General features: G+C 51.0%; 1 protein-coding gene across 1 annotated transcript; it reads right to left on the minus strand.

The window, feature by feature from the left end:
- Positions 1–9,717: 9,717 nt before the first annotated feature.
- Positions 9,718–18,795, minus strand: RHOU (ras homolog family member U). The gene is made up of 3 exons (XM_047088705.1): positions 18,534–18,795; positions 16,800–16,858; positions 9,718–11,107 (listed from the first exon to the last, which is right to left on the minus strand). The coding sequence occupies exons 1-3, from the start codon at positions 18,793–18,795 to the stop codon at positions 10,652–10,654; spliced, it is 777 nt and encodes a 258-aa protein (XP_046944661.1). The 3' UTR covers positions 9,718–10,651.
- Positions 18,796–19,401: the final 606 nt, after the last annotated feature.

Raw genomic sequence — 19,401 nt, forward strand, 5'->3', positions numbered from 1 at the left:
TGCTCATGCTCTGTCTCTCTCTGTCCCAAAAATAAATAAAAACATTAAAAAAATTTTTAAAAACAGAAAAATACCAAACTCTTCGGTGATAGCACTATGATTGTTTTTCTTCCTTCTAGGTTTCTAGTTTTTTCCAATACTCTTATACTGAGAAAATATCAATTTTATGAGTTAAAAGTGCTCCAACAGCGGTTAACGGTAGTTTCCAAACATAACTTCTTCCCACACGTGCAGTTCCCCTGACTCATTCTTTATTCACAGCGGCCACATGCATAGGAATCACTTTTCCGGTATGTGCTATGCAGTAAGTCGTCAAAACCAAGGCCTGGTAGACCTGTGCTCAACACAGTGCTCTGGGGATAAAGGTCCCCAATTAATAAGCATTTGAGGACTAACACATTTTTGTCAGCTGACACTATTACGATGTTGCTTAAATCGTGGCACATTTGTGGTTAAAGGTTACGGTTCATTGTTAAAAAGGTAATTGTTATTGAGTCAATAAGAGATAAGTCCGTCTCCCCAAAGAGACTGATTAACTTGGGCAATTCTCCCTAAGAACAGATCAAAGAGGGAGCATTTTTCTCTCCACATGACTTTCCATATCCAGCGTGGTACGTTCTTGAAGGACAAGGATTCTTTGCATTCGGTATCACAATGGCATGTCCACATAGGTGCATAATAACTTCTTTTCCTGATAGAGGTAACGACCGGCAAACTGGAGGTCTCGATTCGTTATTTTCTGGACTTGGAATTTGGTGAGACTTACTGGCTACGTCACTTGATACTGATTTTGCTTAAGATGAAAGCTCCTGGGGCGCCTGGGTGGCTCAGTCAGTTGGGCGACCGACTTTGGCTCAGGTCACGATCTCGCAGTCCATGAGTTCGAGCCCCGCGTCGGGCTCTGTGCTGACAGCTCAGAGCCTGGAGCCTGTTTCAGATTCTGTGTCTCCGTCTCTCTCTGACCCTCCCCCGTTCATGCTCTCTGTCTCAAAAATAAATAAACATTAAAAAAAATTTAAAAAAAGATGAAAGCTCCTAAGCCCGTGAAGATCAAGGCTGAAAAGAAGCGCGATTATCTTAAAATAACGGAGAAGAGGGGCAATGGAGACGTCATAGCTTCACCTCCTGGTGAGTTGAAGAAATGAAAGCCCAAAGGGATTAAACTCACTCTCCAAATGCATAGAGCTGGTCAGTGGCACAGGCAGGATGAGGCCGCCGGGAGCCCAGCGATCCTGGGGCATTGCTCTCGGCTCTGTGCCATCAACCCTTGCTGGGGACATGCTGCCCTACGGCAATCTGGATTCTCCTTTAGATCCCAAGTGTGGACACACTGAAACTGCACGCAAGATGGGGCTCCTGGGTGGCTCATTCGCTTGAGCGTCCGGCTTCGGCACAGGTCATGATCTCGCAGTTCATGAGTTTGAGCCCCGCGTCGGGCTCTGTGCTGACAGCTCAGAGCCTGGGGCCTGCTTCCATTCTGTGTCTCCCTCTAACTGCTCCTCCCCCACTCGTGCTCTCTCTCTCTCTCAAAAATAAATATTAAAAAAAAAAACTGCACGCAAGAGAAAAGCAAACTAAAGTCTTGGGAGTGTAAACAGGGCATTGCAGAAGAACGGGAACTGTCCAAATCAGATAAAACTAGCCATGCTGTTAACTAATTCTATTGCTGTGGGAAATGGGTCCTTAACAGATGGCTGGGAAGAATTCCAGTTCTGTATAGAATTCTCCTTACTAATCATCACAGGAGCAACAGTGATAGTCTTAATACAAGGTTTTTAAAGTGCTTCATATACGCTGTGCTCTATATTATTTCATTTGTCCAACTGCAGCTGAACTCTGTCCCTTTTGCTGGAAAAAGAAAGATGGAAACAAGAGGTGGAAGCAACAGAAATCCCCAAACTCCGTCCATCCAGCTGTCTGCACACTCAGCAAGGTGCCCATTTTCACCCATTCTAAGCGTGTTGTACTCTGTCGGCAAAGAAGACTCAGTGAAGTGGGGCACCCGGGTGGCTCGATCGGTTAAGTGTCTGACTTCGGTTTTGGCTCAGGTCATGATCTCATGGTTGGATTCATGGGATCAAGCCCCTCGCTGAGCTCTGTGCTGGGAGCTCGGAGCCTGCTTGGGATTTTCTGTCTTCCTCTCTCTCTCTGCCCCTGCCCCACTCGAGCTGTCTCTGTCTCTCTCAAAAGAAATATACAAAGTTAAAAAAAAAAAAAGATTCAATGAAGAGTTTAGGCAACATACTATGTCACCCATTCGAACACTCAGACCCTAAATGAAAGAACAGAAGTGCCAAACACGCCTTTTATTACCACAAGTCCTGGCTGCCGGACCAGTTGTATTCTCCACCTGTACATACGACCCCCCTCTCTTCATCCTGGACAGAATGATGGACTGCACCAGCCGCACAGCCTTGCTTTCCCACATGGGTCCACTGGACAGGCCCCAATAAGCATATCTTCCTGCGTCCACATATTCGTGCCGCTCCTTCCACCTCCCACCCACGTTGTCTCTGGGACTCGCTTTGACCCGTGGACCTTAACATGCTGCAAACACCTCGATAAGCCCTTGCCCGCCGGAGCGTTCTCTCTTGGCACATTCACTCCTGGAAGTCAGTCTCCGTGTTGTAAAGAAACTCGGGCTAGACACTGAAGATGAGAGGCCACAAGGAGAGAGACCCAGGGTTTCCTTAGACAGTCACCTAGGTCGAGCTCCCTGCTGCGTGTGACCTCAGCAGAACTGCCCCATGAACTGGGTCAACACACAGGATCACAAGACCTGTTGTTGTTTTAAACCGCTAAGCCAAGTGACGGGGTGGTTTGTTATACAGAAATAGATCGTTGAGTTAGGATATCCCTACCGGTGGTTTTATTTTTTTTTTAATATGAAATTTATTGTCAAATTGGTTTCCATACAACACCCAGTGCTCATCCCAAAAGGTGCCCTCCTCAGTACCCATCACCCACCCTCCCTTCCCTCCCTACCGGTGGTTTTAAAGACCCCTTTAGGGGCGCCTGGGTGGCGCAGTCGGTTAAGCGTCCGACTTCAGCCAGGTCACGATCTCGCGGTCCGTGAGTTCGAGCCCCACGTCAGGCTCTGGGCTGATGGCTCAGGGCCTGGAGCCTGTTTCCGATTCTGTGTCTCCCTCTCTCTCTGCCCCTCCCCCGTTCATGCTCTGTCTCTCTCTGTCCCAAAAATAAATAAACGTTGAAAAAAAAATTTTTTTAAAAATATACTCAGCGATGAATGGTTCTACCGCTAACTCATGCAGAATCTGTTACTTAGCCAATGAGTTTTTTTTCTCTCTCTCTCTCTAATAAATAAGGACAATAGCAACCAATCCAATCGATGCCCACCATGGGAGGTATGAGGTTAGAAGAGATGTATTTATTTGTTCATTTCTAACACAATTTGGTCAGGAGAAGATTTAGACAGGTTTATGGTAATAGGTAAAATATTTTTTCATGCTAAATAAGTGAATGTTACTCCTAAATTTCAGGTATGATGATACTTACCAACACGTTTTCTCCTCTTGTAAAGCCTTGTTGTTTCCTGATCTCCTCTGTAAGAAACTTGTTTAACTGTTTTATCTAAACAATTGTTTATCTAAACAATATTTGATTCCCTTCTCCTTTTTTCTATTTTGAAAGAGGAACACTTGACTTTCAATAATACCTGATGAGTTCTGGGGATAAAGACGAGGTGGTTTCGATTAGGGACCTGGTGACTGGGGACACGGAGAGTGTCTAACTTTGGGTGAGCCCTCAGCAACACTAGAGCTGATCCTAACAATTAACAGAGGCTGTTGCAAAGGCAGTAACAATCCATATAATGGCCCTACCCTCATTCGCATCCCTTAGTTCCTGAAATAAAGGGACAAAGGAGGTAAATTTTGTAGATTAAATAAATGCTTGGAAACTCCACTCATCTCTGACTGCGTGGTTTAGAGCATTAGTGAACAACAGTAGCCCATGGGCAGCCCTTCTAGCCTTGTGGTCTGGCCTGAGATATTGTCCCAGAATAAAACGTAGGAACCCTGGAAGATCAGGGAGAGACAAGAAGATCAAAGCAGAGGGAGAAGTTTGGGGGTTCTGGGTGACTTTGTATATACGTGATTCTTCTGTACATTTGTCAATAAAACATTTTCTAAATAAATGAGGCAAGCCAAATCAGTTCTACTGTTACTGCTACGAGTGATGTGGGGTTTTGGGGGGCGTGTTGGACGGGTTTTTTTTTTTTTTTTGGAGAGAGAGAGAGAGAGCAGCAGCAGAAGAGCAGAGGGAGAGGAAGAGAGAGAATCTTAAGCAGCATGCCCTGCACAGAGCCTGAGGTGGGGTCTCGATTTCCCAAACATGAGATCGTGACCTGAGCCAAAATCAAGAGTAGGACGCTTAACCGACCGAGCCACCCACGCGCCCCTAATGACGGTTTAGGTATCAGAGTTCTAAGTTCCTAACAAGTGCCTCTTCAGACACTCGAGCAGGCTCAACATGGGATTAAGCACCAGCCAGGCTGGGTCTGGCGTATCCTAAATCCATGACGAGTGATAGGAGTCATGATTTCCATGGTAAAATGTCACTCTTAATATTCGCTGCTGAAGCGCACGACTCCGTCTTCCACCGGCCACGTACAATATGGGGCTTGTCTTCAAGTTAAACCCTGAACCAACTATTCTCCAGAATCTGTCAAAGGGTGACTCATGCCCACGCCTCTCCCCAAAGCTTCTGTGCTCAGGGATATTTTCCAACGCCTGAGTTCTATTTGTGCTTTACGTTTTAAACACTCCGAAGCAGTATGCTTGGAGTGTAAGGACACACGCCCTCGCGGGAACGCTTCCCACAGTGACAGCCACCGCAGGCCAAATCAACGTTACACCTTGAGCTCTTTGATCAGGAGGCAACGTTAGCAAGGGCTCCGTGAAGGCGGATCCTGTTTCTGCAAAACCGGGCAAAGACATCAAACATTCACGTCATCATTTTTAGTGCCTTTTCTCCCCAGTTCAGGCCAAATCCTAATCAGAAACCACCCTCCTAACGTCATAGGAGAAAACACTGTCTTGGGAAGGGAAACTCGGGCACTTGGTATGATGACCGCATGCTCTCTCTTTGGGAACCTCCTTGAGATGCCGAATCATAAAAAAGCTGCTTGTGGTGTCTTGAAGAATACGGAGAGCAGGAGATCTGGATGTTTCGTGAGATAAAGGTAAGACAAGATTTCACCCAGGTCACATTAGAGGTGTTTTCGCCAGTGGGACCAGAAATATTCAGTCACTGACTGCTCCCCTCAGTAGCCCTCACCCTGGCACATCTATCCTTCGTTGGCCGGCTGAGCCAAAGGGGGCCTTGCCAACGTTTGCCCATGTCTGACCGACAAGGCCGCTGACTGCTGTGTTTCTGGACATTCCCTAACGAAAGAGGGGGGTAACGATCTGGGGAGCCATGAGCTGATCTCCCGGACGGGAGTGTGGTCAGAAGAATGGCCCCCAAAGATGTCCACAAGGGGAACAGAAGCTGCAGATGAGATTGAAACCGCTTATCCACAGACCCTGACGTGGGGAGATTACCCTGGACTCTCCAAGGAGGCCCCATATAATAATGAGGTTCCTTAAGTGTGAAAGCAGAGGCGGAAGAATCAGTGTCAGCAGGATGCCAAGAAAGACCTGACCGGCCATTGCTGGCTTTGAAGGTGGGCGAGAATCGTGAGCCAAGGAATGCAGATGGGCTCCAGAGCTTAGAAGAAGAAAGAAGATGGCTCCCTAGAGCCTCCAGGAAGGAACACAGGCCGGTCATCAGCTTGATCTTAGCCCAGTAAGACCCATTTTCGACTTCCCACTTCCGGGACCGTCAGGTAAGGAAATCTGTATTGTTTTAAGCCCCTGAGTTCGTAGTAATTTGTCAAAGTAGCGAATGGAAACTGCCAGAACGAAGTATCTGTGGGACAGTCAAGGGAACTGAATGCAATTTAGAGGACGCACATCTTGTTGGAGATGCACGTCAGGTTCCCCACCCCCACGTGCCTCTCTCGCAGGCAGACCGTGTCTCTTCAAGACTCGGTTGTGTTGTTCGGATTGCACAGGGGAGCCTGGTTGGCTCGGGTGGGCAAAGGACTCTGGATTCACAAGGCCGAATGTGCTAGCAAGAGCTTCTTGCGTGAAAGGAATCAAGGGACACCCCAGAGCATGATCCTTCCCTTCCGCACAAATCTTACGTTGTTGTCTCACTCAGACTCACCAAAGCACCTTCACGGGCTGAATGCCATCTTCCCCTCCTGGGGGACTAGCACACGCACGTGCACACACGTGTCCCCGGTATCCCCCCAGTGGGTGGCCGCCCCCAGCAGGCCCAGCTCCCCAAGTGGCAGCATCTCTGTTCCGGGACTGTTGGAAATAATTCATATTGCTTTGCTCTGATCTCGTAAAAAATGAAACATAGATGTGCTCTTACCCATAAAAAGCAGAAGCCTCACCCAAAATTAGTAGGGATGACGATGAGAGCCATTCGGGGCCACTCGTAAGCTAATCACGTAGGCGTCCCGCTGTGAAAGAAATGAGCTTCCCCACGGAACTTCCCAACGAGACCAATCCGAGGCGACCTTTACCGGGCACTTCCGGCGCACTCGCACGTTACACTCAGAACCCCACCAGCCCACGGGGGTAGGTGCCGTGCTTATCCCCCCTACAGCTGCTAAAGTTTAGACGCAGGACGTTTAAGCTGCTTAAGGAATCACAACCATGTTCCCTTTATGAAACTTTTCTCCCAGGATACTTGTCATTCTCCCACCTCCTTCAGGTCTTGTAAATATCTCCGGGATATTTACATCTCGCTGACCAGAAAGAAGATCCGCAGGGACTGTCATTCTAATGACATTCTTTGGTAGAAAAGGCAAGTACAGTTACATCCATAGGTCAGAATTTACTTCATACCACGTGCTCTGTCCATGTAGCCTGGGAAGACCTATCCTGGATACGGCAGGCAAACTGGGGCTGGGTGAAGAGAAACTTCCAGGCCCCTCGGAGCTGGCTTGAGGCTGCCTGTGGAGGCCAGTGAGGGCAAGCTGGGTTTTAGCACTTCGGGGCACATACAAGTGGTCAGTAATCTAAATGCTCTCTGCACAGCCTTCCAGGGTGCATGAAAAGTCAAAGCCTGGCCTCAGAGGCTCCGTGGGGTAGGGAGTGGACAGGCCCATCCTTCATTAGATGACCCTTGAGGCTGAAGGGTGGAAGCAGGAGGACATCTGGCCTCTCAGAATGTTCCTGTCCTCAGGGCCACCTCCCCTGGTGTAAGGGCTGCATCCTGGCGGCACGATGGGAAGGCTGACCACAAGTTCACATACACCACGTGGGCACCTCCCAGCCCTCGGAGACGAGGAACCCTGAGCCCTGCTGGTCTCCACTGCAAAGCCGGTGGGGCCCACGGCACCTTCTAATCCCTTTCATGGCTATTCCAGATCTTGGCCATCTAACCCACATGTGCACATGTGTTCTCATTCAGGATTCAAATAGCCTGGGGGGGGGGGGGGAGGCAGTACTTTCACACGTAAGGGAACGGAGGCTCACATCCAGGGACCTCCCCATCATCAGACACTACGTGCTTCTCTGAGCCTAGACCTTTGGCTCCAAGAACAGTGCTCCTGTCGGGGACACACACGGGCCACCAGCACGTGATCCACTACAGACACCTGCGTCTGACGTCAGAGAGCGCCGAAGTCAGACCGTGACCCCAGAATTCTCAAAACCCCATTTTCAATAAGCACTTAATGTTGGTTAGGGAGGATTCCCAAAATGCCTCTGGGCTTTTCCAGCTTCCCAGCACGGAAGCCTGAGGCTTGCCAACCGGCCTCCTTTTCGATGGGGCCGAACTTCCTCCTCCACTGACACTCTTGGGCAGAAAAGGCAAGCGCAGTTGTATCTGTAGGTCAGAATTTATTTCATACCACCTCGTTCATAGCATTTTCAAGGACAGCGTCCTGCTCAACATCATTTACGCGTGAAAAAGAGAGAAGCACAACTTGGTAAGGCACCAGGTTACGACAGTCGGGGAGAAGACTCTGCCTTCATTTTGGCTTGGGTAATAGCTGCGTGGTTTCTCTGAAGTCTGTCAAACACAGAGAACATTACAAAAGGTTCGCTTCCACATACGTGGTCAAAAAGAGAGAAAACACTTGGGAAGTATATTGTATTTTTAAATCATGACTGGCCTACACCGTAGGAGTTAAGCGAAGGTGGCATCTCCTTAAAGCACGACTCATAAAATCTCCTCTGCAATACCAAGCTGCAAGTTTAACGATGGCTGAGCTCTGAAGTGGGTCAACTTTATGTTTACCTCAAGACGTACTTTTAAAAACGTTTCTGCCTGGGGCGCCTGGGTGGCCCAGTCGGTTGAGCGTCTGACTTCAGCCAGGTCACGATCTCGCGGTCCGTGAGTTCGAGCCCCGCGTCAGAGCCTGGAGCCTGTTTCCGATTCTGTGTCTCCCTCTCTCTCTGCCCCTCCCCCGTTCATGCTCTGTCTCTCTCTGTCCCAAAAATAAATGAACGGTGAAAAAAAAAAAAATTAAAAACGTTTCTGCCCAAGTCACACAAAGAAACAAGAATGGAGGAAAGCGTTAAGTACAATCAATTGTACCTTTACTGTTCTATAAAACGCAGCAACATATGAAAAACGGTGGTGTTTAAAGGTCAACCCTCTAGATTTTTAGCGCCAACGGTACAGGTTGTATCAAGTTGGGTTAGAAATAAAGCGCTTGCGTAAAGCTTTCAGAACTGGGCCACACAGGCGCTTTTCACCAACAGCTTTCAACCAGTGGCCCTCCAAGGCAGAGGGTGCCCGTGGCCTCTCCAGGGGGGCCAAGAGCTGCCCCATATGCTATCACATGCATAAAATTTCTTCCAAGTTTTGTGTTCCGACTTAAAAATTAATTTGCATTGCACTCCATGACATTTGTTTAAACACAAAAACACTGTTTAGAATGACTCCCCAAATAATTCCACCACCTCTCCCACCTGGTCTGCACACCAGGGCGGGCGGAGCCCAGCCCGGAAAGCTATTCTCACAGATAGGTGGACCAGGCCGGCAAGAGTGCTTTTCGGGAAGTCTGTCTGGAGCATTTTCACAATGAAGTAACGTTATTCCCTCAGGTTAGAACTAAATGCTTCAGGAAACAGCGGATTATCAATTTCAACGGATGGAAAAATAAATGGCAAACAACCCCTGTGTTTTAATTTTCAAACAAGGAAATCCGTTAATTTGATTTACTAACAGAGGCGAAAGAAACCCCGTCCCGATCTTTTATTTCTTCCGTAGAAAAACACAAATTAGTTTTGTTAAATATAAAAAAGACAACGCAAGACCCACGGAAAGAGGAGACGCTTCTCTCCGCTGGCTCTGCAGAGCTTTTCCCTAGTTTTTGAGCCGCCTTTGGTGAATCTGTGTCACCCACTGCAGCCGGACGTGATAATTCAACGCGTCAGGGTACCTTTTTTGGCACTTCGGAAGCACCGCCATCACAAAAGGAAAACTATTCTTCTGATACGGCACTTGTTTTCTCCAGAAGACTAAGCTCTAAAAATCCGCCACCTTGAAGAACACAAATGGTTCACAAGCATATGGTTTCCTGGCTGTCCCACAGGAAGGATGCAGCTTCGCGAGGGGGCTGTGGTCCACCCCCCCACCCCCCCACCCCACCGCCCCCCGGCCGGCCGCGGCCGACCAGCCCCACGAGCCCGGTGACACACAGCGCCGGGCCCTGCTGCCAGGTCCCTGAAAGGCATCTGTGGACTTCACTGGTTGTCGTAACGGGTTTCAAGAGACACCCGTTTTAAAACGGGTTTCAAGAGATGTTCACGTTTGGTTTTCAGGTGGCCTCAAAGATGCGTCGAGACGTAGTTAAAATCCCATCTCTGAGTAGGGTATCATCAAAAAGAGAGCTGTTCAAAAAAGTCACAAAAGCAGGAACCTGAGCTTCCCTCATATCTGTTTTTTCGTGGCCGTGCTTTTCCCCATTAACCGTTTAAAAGTCTGAATCAGCAGCAAATATAGCCGTACGTACGTGCGCGTGTGCGTGTGCGTGTGCGTGTACACATTTTGGCTGACTTAAGGGAAATAAAGGTCATTTTGTCTCCTACAAACATTTGCTGCAGGCCCTTCAAGAATGTTCACTTCCCTGCAGGCGGGACAATGTAAGTGTGGACGTTGAAACGCAATTCTGACGGGTGCTCCCTGGCCGGCCCGCGTACGGAACGTCCTTGCATCGAGTAGCCCTTAATCAAGGGAAGGTCGACCACACCATTTCGCCGTTGGTCCTTCTGCGCATCATAAGGCGGCCAAGTCGCATCCTTGACACCCACATCCGAGCGGGTCTCTTTCATATTAGCTATAAATTAATCCCGAGGTCTCGGAGCTCTACTTTTCCAGAGTTAGGAACATTGCTCAACTCCCTTCAGAAATACCTTGCATAATTGGCTGGTCCCTAAGCTGAAACAAACAAAACCGTCGAAGGCAAGAAAGAATACCTAAACTGAGAGCTCCACCCGTTACACGCACACACACGCGTTTCCTCTCCAGGTTCTACACAATAAAAGGAGTCACGTCAGCTAATATAGCTTCTAATATCGGCTTCATCTAAAAACTGCCTTTTCCGGGTTTCTTGCCAACATCATACGACACAGCAGTACTTTTTCCACCAGGACTTGGAGAGGTTTTTCATTTTGTCAGGAGTCCTGCTTTTGCACTTCTTTGGCTGTTGCTGAGTGTCTGAGTACTGAATGCCGGCGACAATGGCCGCGTCAAAGACCTCTTTGAGGTTTTTCTGAGTCAAGGCCGAACACTCGATGTAGGAGGTGGCTTTGATCTCCTCGGCGCACAGCTTAGCTGCCTCTTCAGGCACCGGCTTCTCTTTGCATTTGTCCAGCTCAATGAGGACTTTGACGTCTTCTCTGAGATCCGACTGAGTTCCAACGAGGACGATGGGGGCTTTGGGACAGTGGCATCGGATCTCGGGCACCCACTTCTCACTGACGTTCTGGAAGGATGAGGGGCTCACCACACTGAAGCACAGAAGAAAGATGTCCGTGTTGGTGTAGCAGAGGGGCCTGAGTTTGTCAAACTCATCCTGCAACCAATCAAGGCACCCAAAAGTTATTTTTTAAATCCATTCTCATTAGCAAAAAGACCCCCTTACCAATTTTTTCCTCGGAAAGGGTTATAGCAAGCCCACTGCCAGGGCCTCGGAAAGCAATCCTGCTGCTTCCCTAAATGGGGCCCACACGCCCAGCCCCACGCAATCTGCCCAAAGTGTTCGGTGTTCTCATCAATACTCATGACCCATTTGCAACTCACCACAGAAAAAGTACTTACATCGGGTGAATTTTAGAAATAAAATTGACTTCATCTAGCCTTCAGCCCAGAGTAACCCAGACTTACTCTCTCAACTGTGGTGCTTAGCCACTCTTCCAAAACTTAGACAGCATCCACACTGATCCCCAGGTCTCCAAGCTGACCCCAGTGAGCCCCGGTCTAACACAGCTCCTGTCTTCAAGAATCCAGCCCTGCCCTTAGGGTGCCTGGATGGCTCAGTCGGTTACCCGTCCCACTCGGTTTCGGCTCAGGTCATGATCTCACGGTTGTGGGGATTCAAGCCCCTTGTCGGGCGCTGTGCTTACACAGTGGAGCCTGCTTGGGATTCTCTCTCTCTCCCTCTCTCTCTCTGTCCCTCCCCCAGCCGCTGCCTCTGTCTCTCTCAAAATAAATAAACTTTAAAAAAAAAAAAAAAAAGAATCCAGGCTTGCCTGTCCCCATGACAGCTGTGAGCGACGCCCGCCTCACCTATCTGCACCTGCACACACTCAGGGCACACTCAGTGCAGGGAAGAATTTTAATCAGACCCAAGGACAGACCCAGAATTGGAGCTGAGACCTCTCATAGGCCACCCTCACTGGCAAATCACTTACAACACTGGTTAACACATTCTCATTCTTGCTTGATGTTCCTCTTTCTTGCTTGATCTCTTTTTCTCCCTCCTTTCTTCCTTTTCTTACTTCCTTTAGCCTTTTTTTTTTTTTTTTTTTTACCCCTGCAAATACCAGGGGCCTCCACGCACGGTGCTTTGGGAAGATAAAGGACCAGGGAAAGGGCATACCCACCCTACTCTTAAAATATAGAGAACTGGATGGAATAATTCTAATTCATTATAGAAACCAAGCATCATGCTGAATATCTGCAATAGTCACCCACTTCACAGAGTCGCATGCTGGACACTGGGCCCCGGGCAGGGCCAGGGGATTCACTGGGAACAGACAGACCTGGCCTCAGCCCTTGCAGAAACGTCTGCCTCCAAATCAGCATTTCTTTATAGTCTCCTGGAGTCCCATATTCAGCTAACTGAAAGCTTTCACTCACCTCTCTCATAGGAAAATATTTACATCATCTCATTCCTGTTTAGAATTTCTGGGGCGCCTGAGTGGCTCAGTCAGTTAAGCGTCTGACTTCGGCTCAGGTCATGATCTCACGGTTGGTGGGTTCGAGCCCCGCGTCGGGCTCTGTGCTGACAGTTCAGAGACTGGAGCCTGCCTCGGATTCGTGTCTCCCTCTCTCTCCGACCCTCCCCTGCTCGCACTCTGTCTCTCTCTCTCTCTCAGAAATAAATAAACGTTAACAAAAATTTTTTTTTTAAATTTCTATCGGTGGGGGCCCCTGGCTGCCTCAGGTCGGAAGACATATAGGACTCTCGACCTCAAGGTCGTGAGTTCAAGTCCCCTACTGGGTGTAGCGATCATGAAAAAAATAAATACATAAACGTTAAAGACGATAAAAAATAGATAAAATAAAATTTCTGTCCGTGGGCGCCAGCCATCCGCAAGTGGACTGTAACAGACCACTTCCCAGTGGCCAGAAAAAGTGAAATGTCATCCAGGTTTTCATTACTGACATGCACATTATTCCGTATCTGCAGCCTTTCTGCAGATGTAAAGAAAACCTGGATCTGTTTTTTTTTCTTCATTTGAAGCTCCGTATTTCAGTTGTAGGGCAACAACCAACAATATTGAAGTCAGCCAGCTACAATGCTCAGGAATAAATCTGGCATTTCGGAACGTCACTGCCACGTGTCGGTCTTCTACAAATGACAGTTTACAAAGAACAACTTAGCTTCCTTAGTGCCAACTTTGTGTGGAGGAATAAACGCAGAAACCCGACCAGGTAGACTACGGCCTCGCTCTGAAGACCTCGTAATAAAACATTCCTTCTGTTCTCGGAGGCCTCAAAGCAAAAGCACAAGACTGAGCCCCACGTAAAGGCAGCTCCCTCAGGCAGCTGCACCTCGCTGTGAGAAGGCAGTCACCCTCGGCCGTGGCCTGGAATCCGGGCTTGCATTTCCAATAAAGAGAAAGACAAGCACAGGGGCTGGGCCCTGTGACAGGCCTTTGGAAATCTGGCTCCCCAGACCTCTGGGGAGTCTGGCTAAGGGGCTCCGGGAGCCGAGCAGAAATGAAACCCTCCTCCTCACGGCCTGCCCAGAAACCTTAGATAGTTGCTGAAATAAATGCAATGGGCACATGGGGGATGAGGCCAGTGGAACGCAGCCCCAAGGAAACGTGTGCTGAGGCCCAGTGACTGGCATGCACCTGCCGGGTGGGCAGGAAGATGCACAGAATTCCGTCAGGGGCGGGGCGGGCCGGACAGGCAGCTCAACAGTAACGTTGGTCAAGCTGCAACCTGATTTTTTTTTTTTTTTTTTTTTTGGTAATGCCACCTCGAACTACTCCTATTTCAGTGACGGTCCTCTCTCTTCTGCCAAAGGTATGTTTTGCAGAGCCCTCAGTCTCCAATCTATTCTCACTCAAGTAAGAGCGTGAGTCCAGTTTTAAGAGCTCCTCGTAAGGTCTCATAGGCTCACCTACCTCCCTGACAGGAAGACCCGAAGGCACAAAAAGCGATTTCTAGTTCCTCATGCAGCCAAGGAGCGCCACATTCTTGCTCCGAGCTTCCATATGAAACCAGGGCATTGGGGCCCCAGGTTAGGGCTATCTGTGCTCACGTTTCCCTGGGTTGGGACTCAGACATGACACAAGTCATAAGGCTACTGTGAGGACGGCCTGAAGGGGTGGGGGCCGGGGGGGGTTCCACAGGTTGAGTCAACATCAGGGAAATACAGCAGGTGTCAGATCAAGTCCCTTAAAAGGCAGTTTATCAGATCTGGATTAACTAAGGAAGTTGGGAAAGAACTACCACTTGGACCGGCTTTGCTGTGAGTCCAAATAAGTCCCAAATGACACCTGGGGTGTAGGGGAAAAATGACTTTATCTTACCAACCGTGTAGGTTTCATAAATAGTTTTTGAAGTTAGTTTTCTACACGTCTTTAGATGGTCACCTCCTCCGTTACATAATAAGGTATGCGTTACTAACCAATACGTCAGTTAAGAAATACAGTCCAGGGGCGCCTGGGTGGCTCAGTCGGTTGAGCGTCCGACTTCGGATCAGGTCATGATCTCACGGTTCGTGGGTTCGAGCCCCGCATCGGGCTCTGTGCTGACAGCATAGAGCCTGGAGCCTGCTTCGAATTCTGTGTCTCCCTCTCTCTCTGCTCCTCCCCCGCTCATGCTCTGTCTCTCTCTCTCTCTCTCCTTCAAAAATAAATTAAAATAAAAAAAAGGAAATTCAGTCCATCTCAACGAAAACATCACTGGGAGAGCAAGAAAAAAAAAAACAAAACAATTTCCAAATAAACCAAAACGTACCAACTTGCACCAAAATCCTTCTATTTCTCTAAACAATTTCTTCATGAAAACGTCTCCAAAATTATTCTCGTGCTCCCCCACTTTCAGACAGACCATGCTACGACAAATCAAACCCCGCCTCAATAATTCAGGATCGTTTCCACAAAGCGGTCCCAATGAGACTCCTCTGCCTCTTCCAAAACTGCTCAGAGGTTTTCTCCCCAGACCCACCTGTCCTGCGCCCCGAGCCCACGTTGCCTTCCGCCTTATGGAACTTCGCTGGTTTCTTTTCACAAGTTCTCCTCGCTGGTCTGTCTTCCCTCCAGACTGCGAAGTCTTGTGAGGGGCGGGCCCAGGACCTCAGTTAGCACTTCCCCAAGACCTAGCTAGCTCTCCTTTGTCTGTCTCCATGCGAAACCGAGACTCAGCCCTATTATGTGGCAGGCACCATGCAGGCCGAACCCCAACTTAGGAAGCCGTGTCTGCGGCAAGAACCAACATGTAACAGGAGAGCCCCATCAGTGGGCAGGGATGTCACTGAACTGCTTGCTCCCCGGCCCCCCCCCCGGGGGTCCCCAGTAACTGTGCCCTCTCGGGCCGTTAAGCTGCTCCTTCCTGCTTTAGCAGGGATGCCTATATTTATCGACGTGCTCCTCTGACCTCACCTGGAAGGTCAGAAAATCAGACACGGAGCAGGAAAAATATTCCCACTTTACGCAAAGCCATACAGCGTTCGCTATAAATACGAGGAGGGCGTCCAGAAAAGATGAAACATTGCAACGGCGGTGTTCTTTGCGTTCTCTTTTGCACAGACTACACACGGTGTTTGATTTTCCCTGCTGCGGCTGAAGGGGAAGGAGGAGGAGAGAAACAAGAGGCCGGGCTACCACTCCCGCCGCTGTGGCCCCCGCCAAACCAGCGTTGAGCTGGAGACCAGAGCTGCTCAGGCTTGTATCACCTGGAGGTTTGAACTCGCTGTCCCCAGGCTAGGTGAGCAGTTTGGAAGTCCTGGCTGGGATGAGGCACTAGAGAATACTGGAAGGCCAACTTCTTAAACACGGAAGGTCACGTGACGATACCTCAGAGAGTGAAGTGGGCCCTTTCACGGGCCTACAAAGTGCCCCTCAGCATCTGCTCTAACAAAGTACAGGAAGGACTACATGTTTGTTAACCATCACTTTGACCAACTCAAGAGACAGCACCCTGGGCTCTCACAGGGAACGAGGAGACCTCGGTGACGAGCGCCATGCCAAGGGAGGACGGGGTGATGATGAGTCCCTGGAGCTCGTCGGGGAACACCCGAATCCCCATCGCTCCCTGGGTGTCCGATCCAAGTGCCTAACCTTCCCACGATTTGGAAAGACTAAGTCCAGGTTCATTCATGACTCTGGTGCAGGACAGCTTTGGCCCCTGCATCTGCTTCAGGGAACGAAGGTGGCCCTAGCGAGTCAAACCACGGCTTAGGAAACGCCATCTTTTTCTTATTCATTTATTTACTTATTTACTTACTTATTTATTATTTTTGAGACAGAGAGAGACAGAGCATGAGCAGGGGAGGGTCAGAGAGAGAGGGAGACACAGAATCCAAAGCAAGCTCCAGGCTCTGAACTGTCAGCACAGAGCCCGACGCGGGGCTCGAACTCACAGACCACGAGACTATGACCTGAGCCGAAGTCCGACGCTTAACGGACGGAGCCACCCCGGTGCCCCAAAACTCCATCTGTCTCTTGAGCAAATTTCTTTAATATGTGGCTGGTTGACTTCCAAAGAAATGATTACATCGCCAACTAACTTTGAGAAACGATCACAGAGCATCAGTGATAATTTTTAATAAAAACCAGAGAGTAAATAAGGTCAGAAACGCCTGTGAGAAGAGAACTGTTCTTCACCCTGTTGTCCCCGTCCTGCCCACGCAAAGCTGGGCCAAACCCGGTTTTACTAGCTCAGGGCTTTACCCCTCCCTATCACCCTCTCAGGGGTGGGTCTACTTCCTGAGGCTTTAGAATGACCCCGTTTATGCAAGGAGGGTATTCTGAGGCTTTTCAAAGGCTGGTTCCCTTCCCACCACTGAGCCGCGACGATACACTAACCTGCCCGGCAGTGTCACAGAGCTGGAGTCTCACAGGCCGTCCGTCCACCGAAACCACCGCTTAAAAACAAGATGAAAACAATGATCAGGGGGGGTGTCCTTTAACCTCTTTCAGGAAAACCATCGTTTTAGCTGCAACTACCAGTCTCCCTCCAAACCCTTCGGTTATTCTCGGTCCCCTAATGAATTAAAGACTGGTCTAAAACAAGGAGGCCCCCATGCAGGCACTTTTGTATACAACCCTCCTTGGCTGGCACCTCACGGCACTGCCCGGATGAGGCCGCGAGCCCCTGAGCCATCGGATGGCACCCCAGAAGGGCCTGCACTCTTCTCCCAGCCCCGGAAGATTTATTTGCCCGTCACACTAGTTTCAAAACACCTAAAAGCAACACTGGGGGGTAAATGGGAACCAACCTTGCCGTTTTAACTCAGTGGGAAGCCTCACAAATAATTCTGTTTTCCCTTGGGATCTGTTCCAAGGCTTCATGGTTTATCAGAAAATTGTAGCTTGTTTTGAGAACACGAGCAAACACAGGCTGCCTGCATTGTCCTGTTTATGGAAGCGGGCCCTGCTCATCTCACCCTGTCGGCTCAAAGAGAGGATTAAAAAAGAAAAGAAAGCCTGTCCACCTTTCCACTGGGATGGGGTACTGGGCAGGGGCCTGCCTCAGGGCACAGCCTGAGGTTTCTATTTGAATTAAGCACCCAAGTTTGTCTCAGTACAACTTTCTCAGTTCTTTTAATGTTTACACTGATCAGCTGGGAGGAGGAAAGGGGGGGGGGACCCAAAACTGTTTAGGTGGCAAACCCATTAGGTGTGGCACACTTTCATCTAGGGTACCCAAGCCCTTGCCATTGGAACTACGTGGTCAAGAAACATTTCTTTTTTTTTTTTCCTTGAAGAGCAAGGGGGAGTGTTTCACACTAGCCTCTGTGGATTTTCACGTTTTTGTGAATTTCAAAAAAAAAATCCCCGAAAACCCCTTTATCTTTGTTTCCACCAAACTAAAACCCAGCATACCATACTTAAGAGCTGTAAATAGCTTAGAGATAACTGAAAAGATACTAAGACATCAGAAACACAGCCAAGGAGGGAGATGGAAGGGGCAGTGGGGCCAGGGGAGAGGGACTCGGAAGAAATTGGGTTTACTCTCCAGGTTTAATCCGGACCGAAGCCTTTACCAGTGCCGTTTTCACCAAAGCAAGTATTTTCTGCCGTTCTCCGTGGCTCTTTAAAGCGGAGACGCCCATTGTCACGGGAACCGCCAAAAGGAAAGGACCGACTCTCCGGGCCACAGGTAGGGCCACCTGCGCGTCACCTTCCCACTGAAACTCGGCAGCGGCGCCAGCAACGTCGACCTGACGCAACTTTCCTACGCAGCAAACTGACCAGGCAACCTGAACTCGACCTGTCTGATACTCGCTCGTCTGCTACTAAATTGCCCGACCATTTCTTTTCGCGTAGGCTCTGTCCCCCGTACCCCGCCCCCTCCGCCAGGCTCCGGCTTTAGGGTTCCCCGTTGCCTCTGGAGGCTCCGCGCTCGCCGGGTCCCCGAGGCTCGGGAAATGCCCGGCGCTCCGCGCCTGGTCGGCTTCCCAGCTGGAGACCGCCCGGCCCCGCAGCCCCCTCGGTCCCCCAACCCCCCCGCCCCGGGACCTTCGCGCCGCCCTCCCCGCCCCCCCCCGCGGCCATCGGCACCGCAGACCGCGGCCCCGCGCCCCCGTCCCCGCTCACCCGAGAAGTTGTCGAAGGCGGTGGGGATGTACTCGGTGGGGTAGCCGTTGGTGGTGTAGCTCACCACCAGGCTCGTCTTGCCCACGGCGCCGTCGCCGACGAGCACGCACTTGACGCCGCGCCCCTCGGCACCGCCCGCGCGCCCCCGGCCCCCCGGCGCCCCGGGCCCGCGCCCCCCGCGCGCCCCGCGCTCCCGGCGCGGCGGAACGGGCGGCGCCTCGCAGCGGCCGGGGAATGCGGGGTCCCCCTGCTGCGGGGGCATCGGTGCGCGCGCTCGGGCGTGCAGGCGCGAGCGAGCAGGGCCCGGCCCGCCCGCCCCTCGGTCCCGGAGCCCTCCGAGAGGGACGAGCTGTCACCGACCGCGGTGGGCGCGTGCCCGGCCCCCGAGAGCGGCGGTTCCAGGCCACACGCTCCCAGACAAAGGCGGCCGGGGTGGGTCGCGGCTCTGGGCTCGGGCGGCGCCACCTGGCTCCGCTCGGCGCGGTCAGAGGACTGCGGGCCGGCCGAGCGCCGTGGAGCCCGAGCGCTCTGTCTCCTCCCGGCTTCCCGGCGACACGACGCGTGGGGGGCGGGAGGGGAGGGGAAAGAGGCGGGTCCGGCCCGGCCGCTCTGTCCCCGCGCCGAGGCCACAGCGCCCCCCGCCTGCGCGCCGGGCCCCTGCACCCGGGCCAGAGGCGGTGCTACGCCGGGCGGGTGAGGAGCGCGGTCGCCGGCTCCGGGCCGAACGGACCCTCGCTGCAGGGGGCGCGGCTGCCGCCCGCTCTGGGGGTGGACCCTGAACACCCACTCCGGGGCGCTTGGCCCGGAGGCGACGGGTGGCCGAAGGCAGCCTCCGCCCACCCCCCGGCGGCCGAGACTGACACCACCG

The sequence above is a fragment of the Lynx rufus genome, unplaced genomic scaffold, assembly GCF_022079265.1.
Source record: "Lynx rufus isolate CCGP_SWC_20201006 ecotype Redwood Valley unplaced genomic scaffold, mLynRuf1.p SCAF_25, whole genome shotgun sequence".
NCBI classification, from domain to species: Eukaryota; Metazoa; Chordata; class Mammalia; order Carnivora; family Felidae; genus Lynx; species Lynx rufus.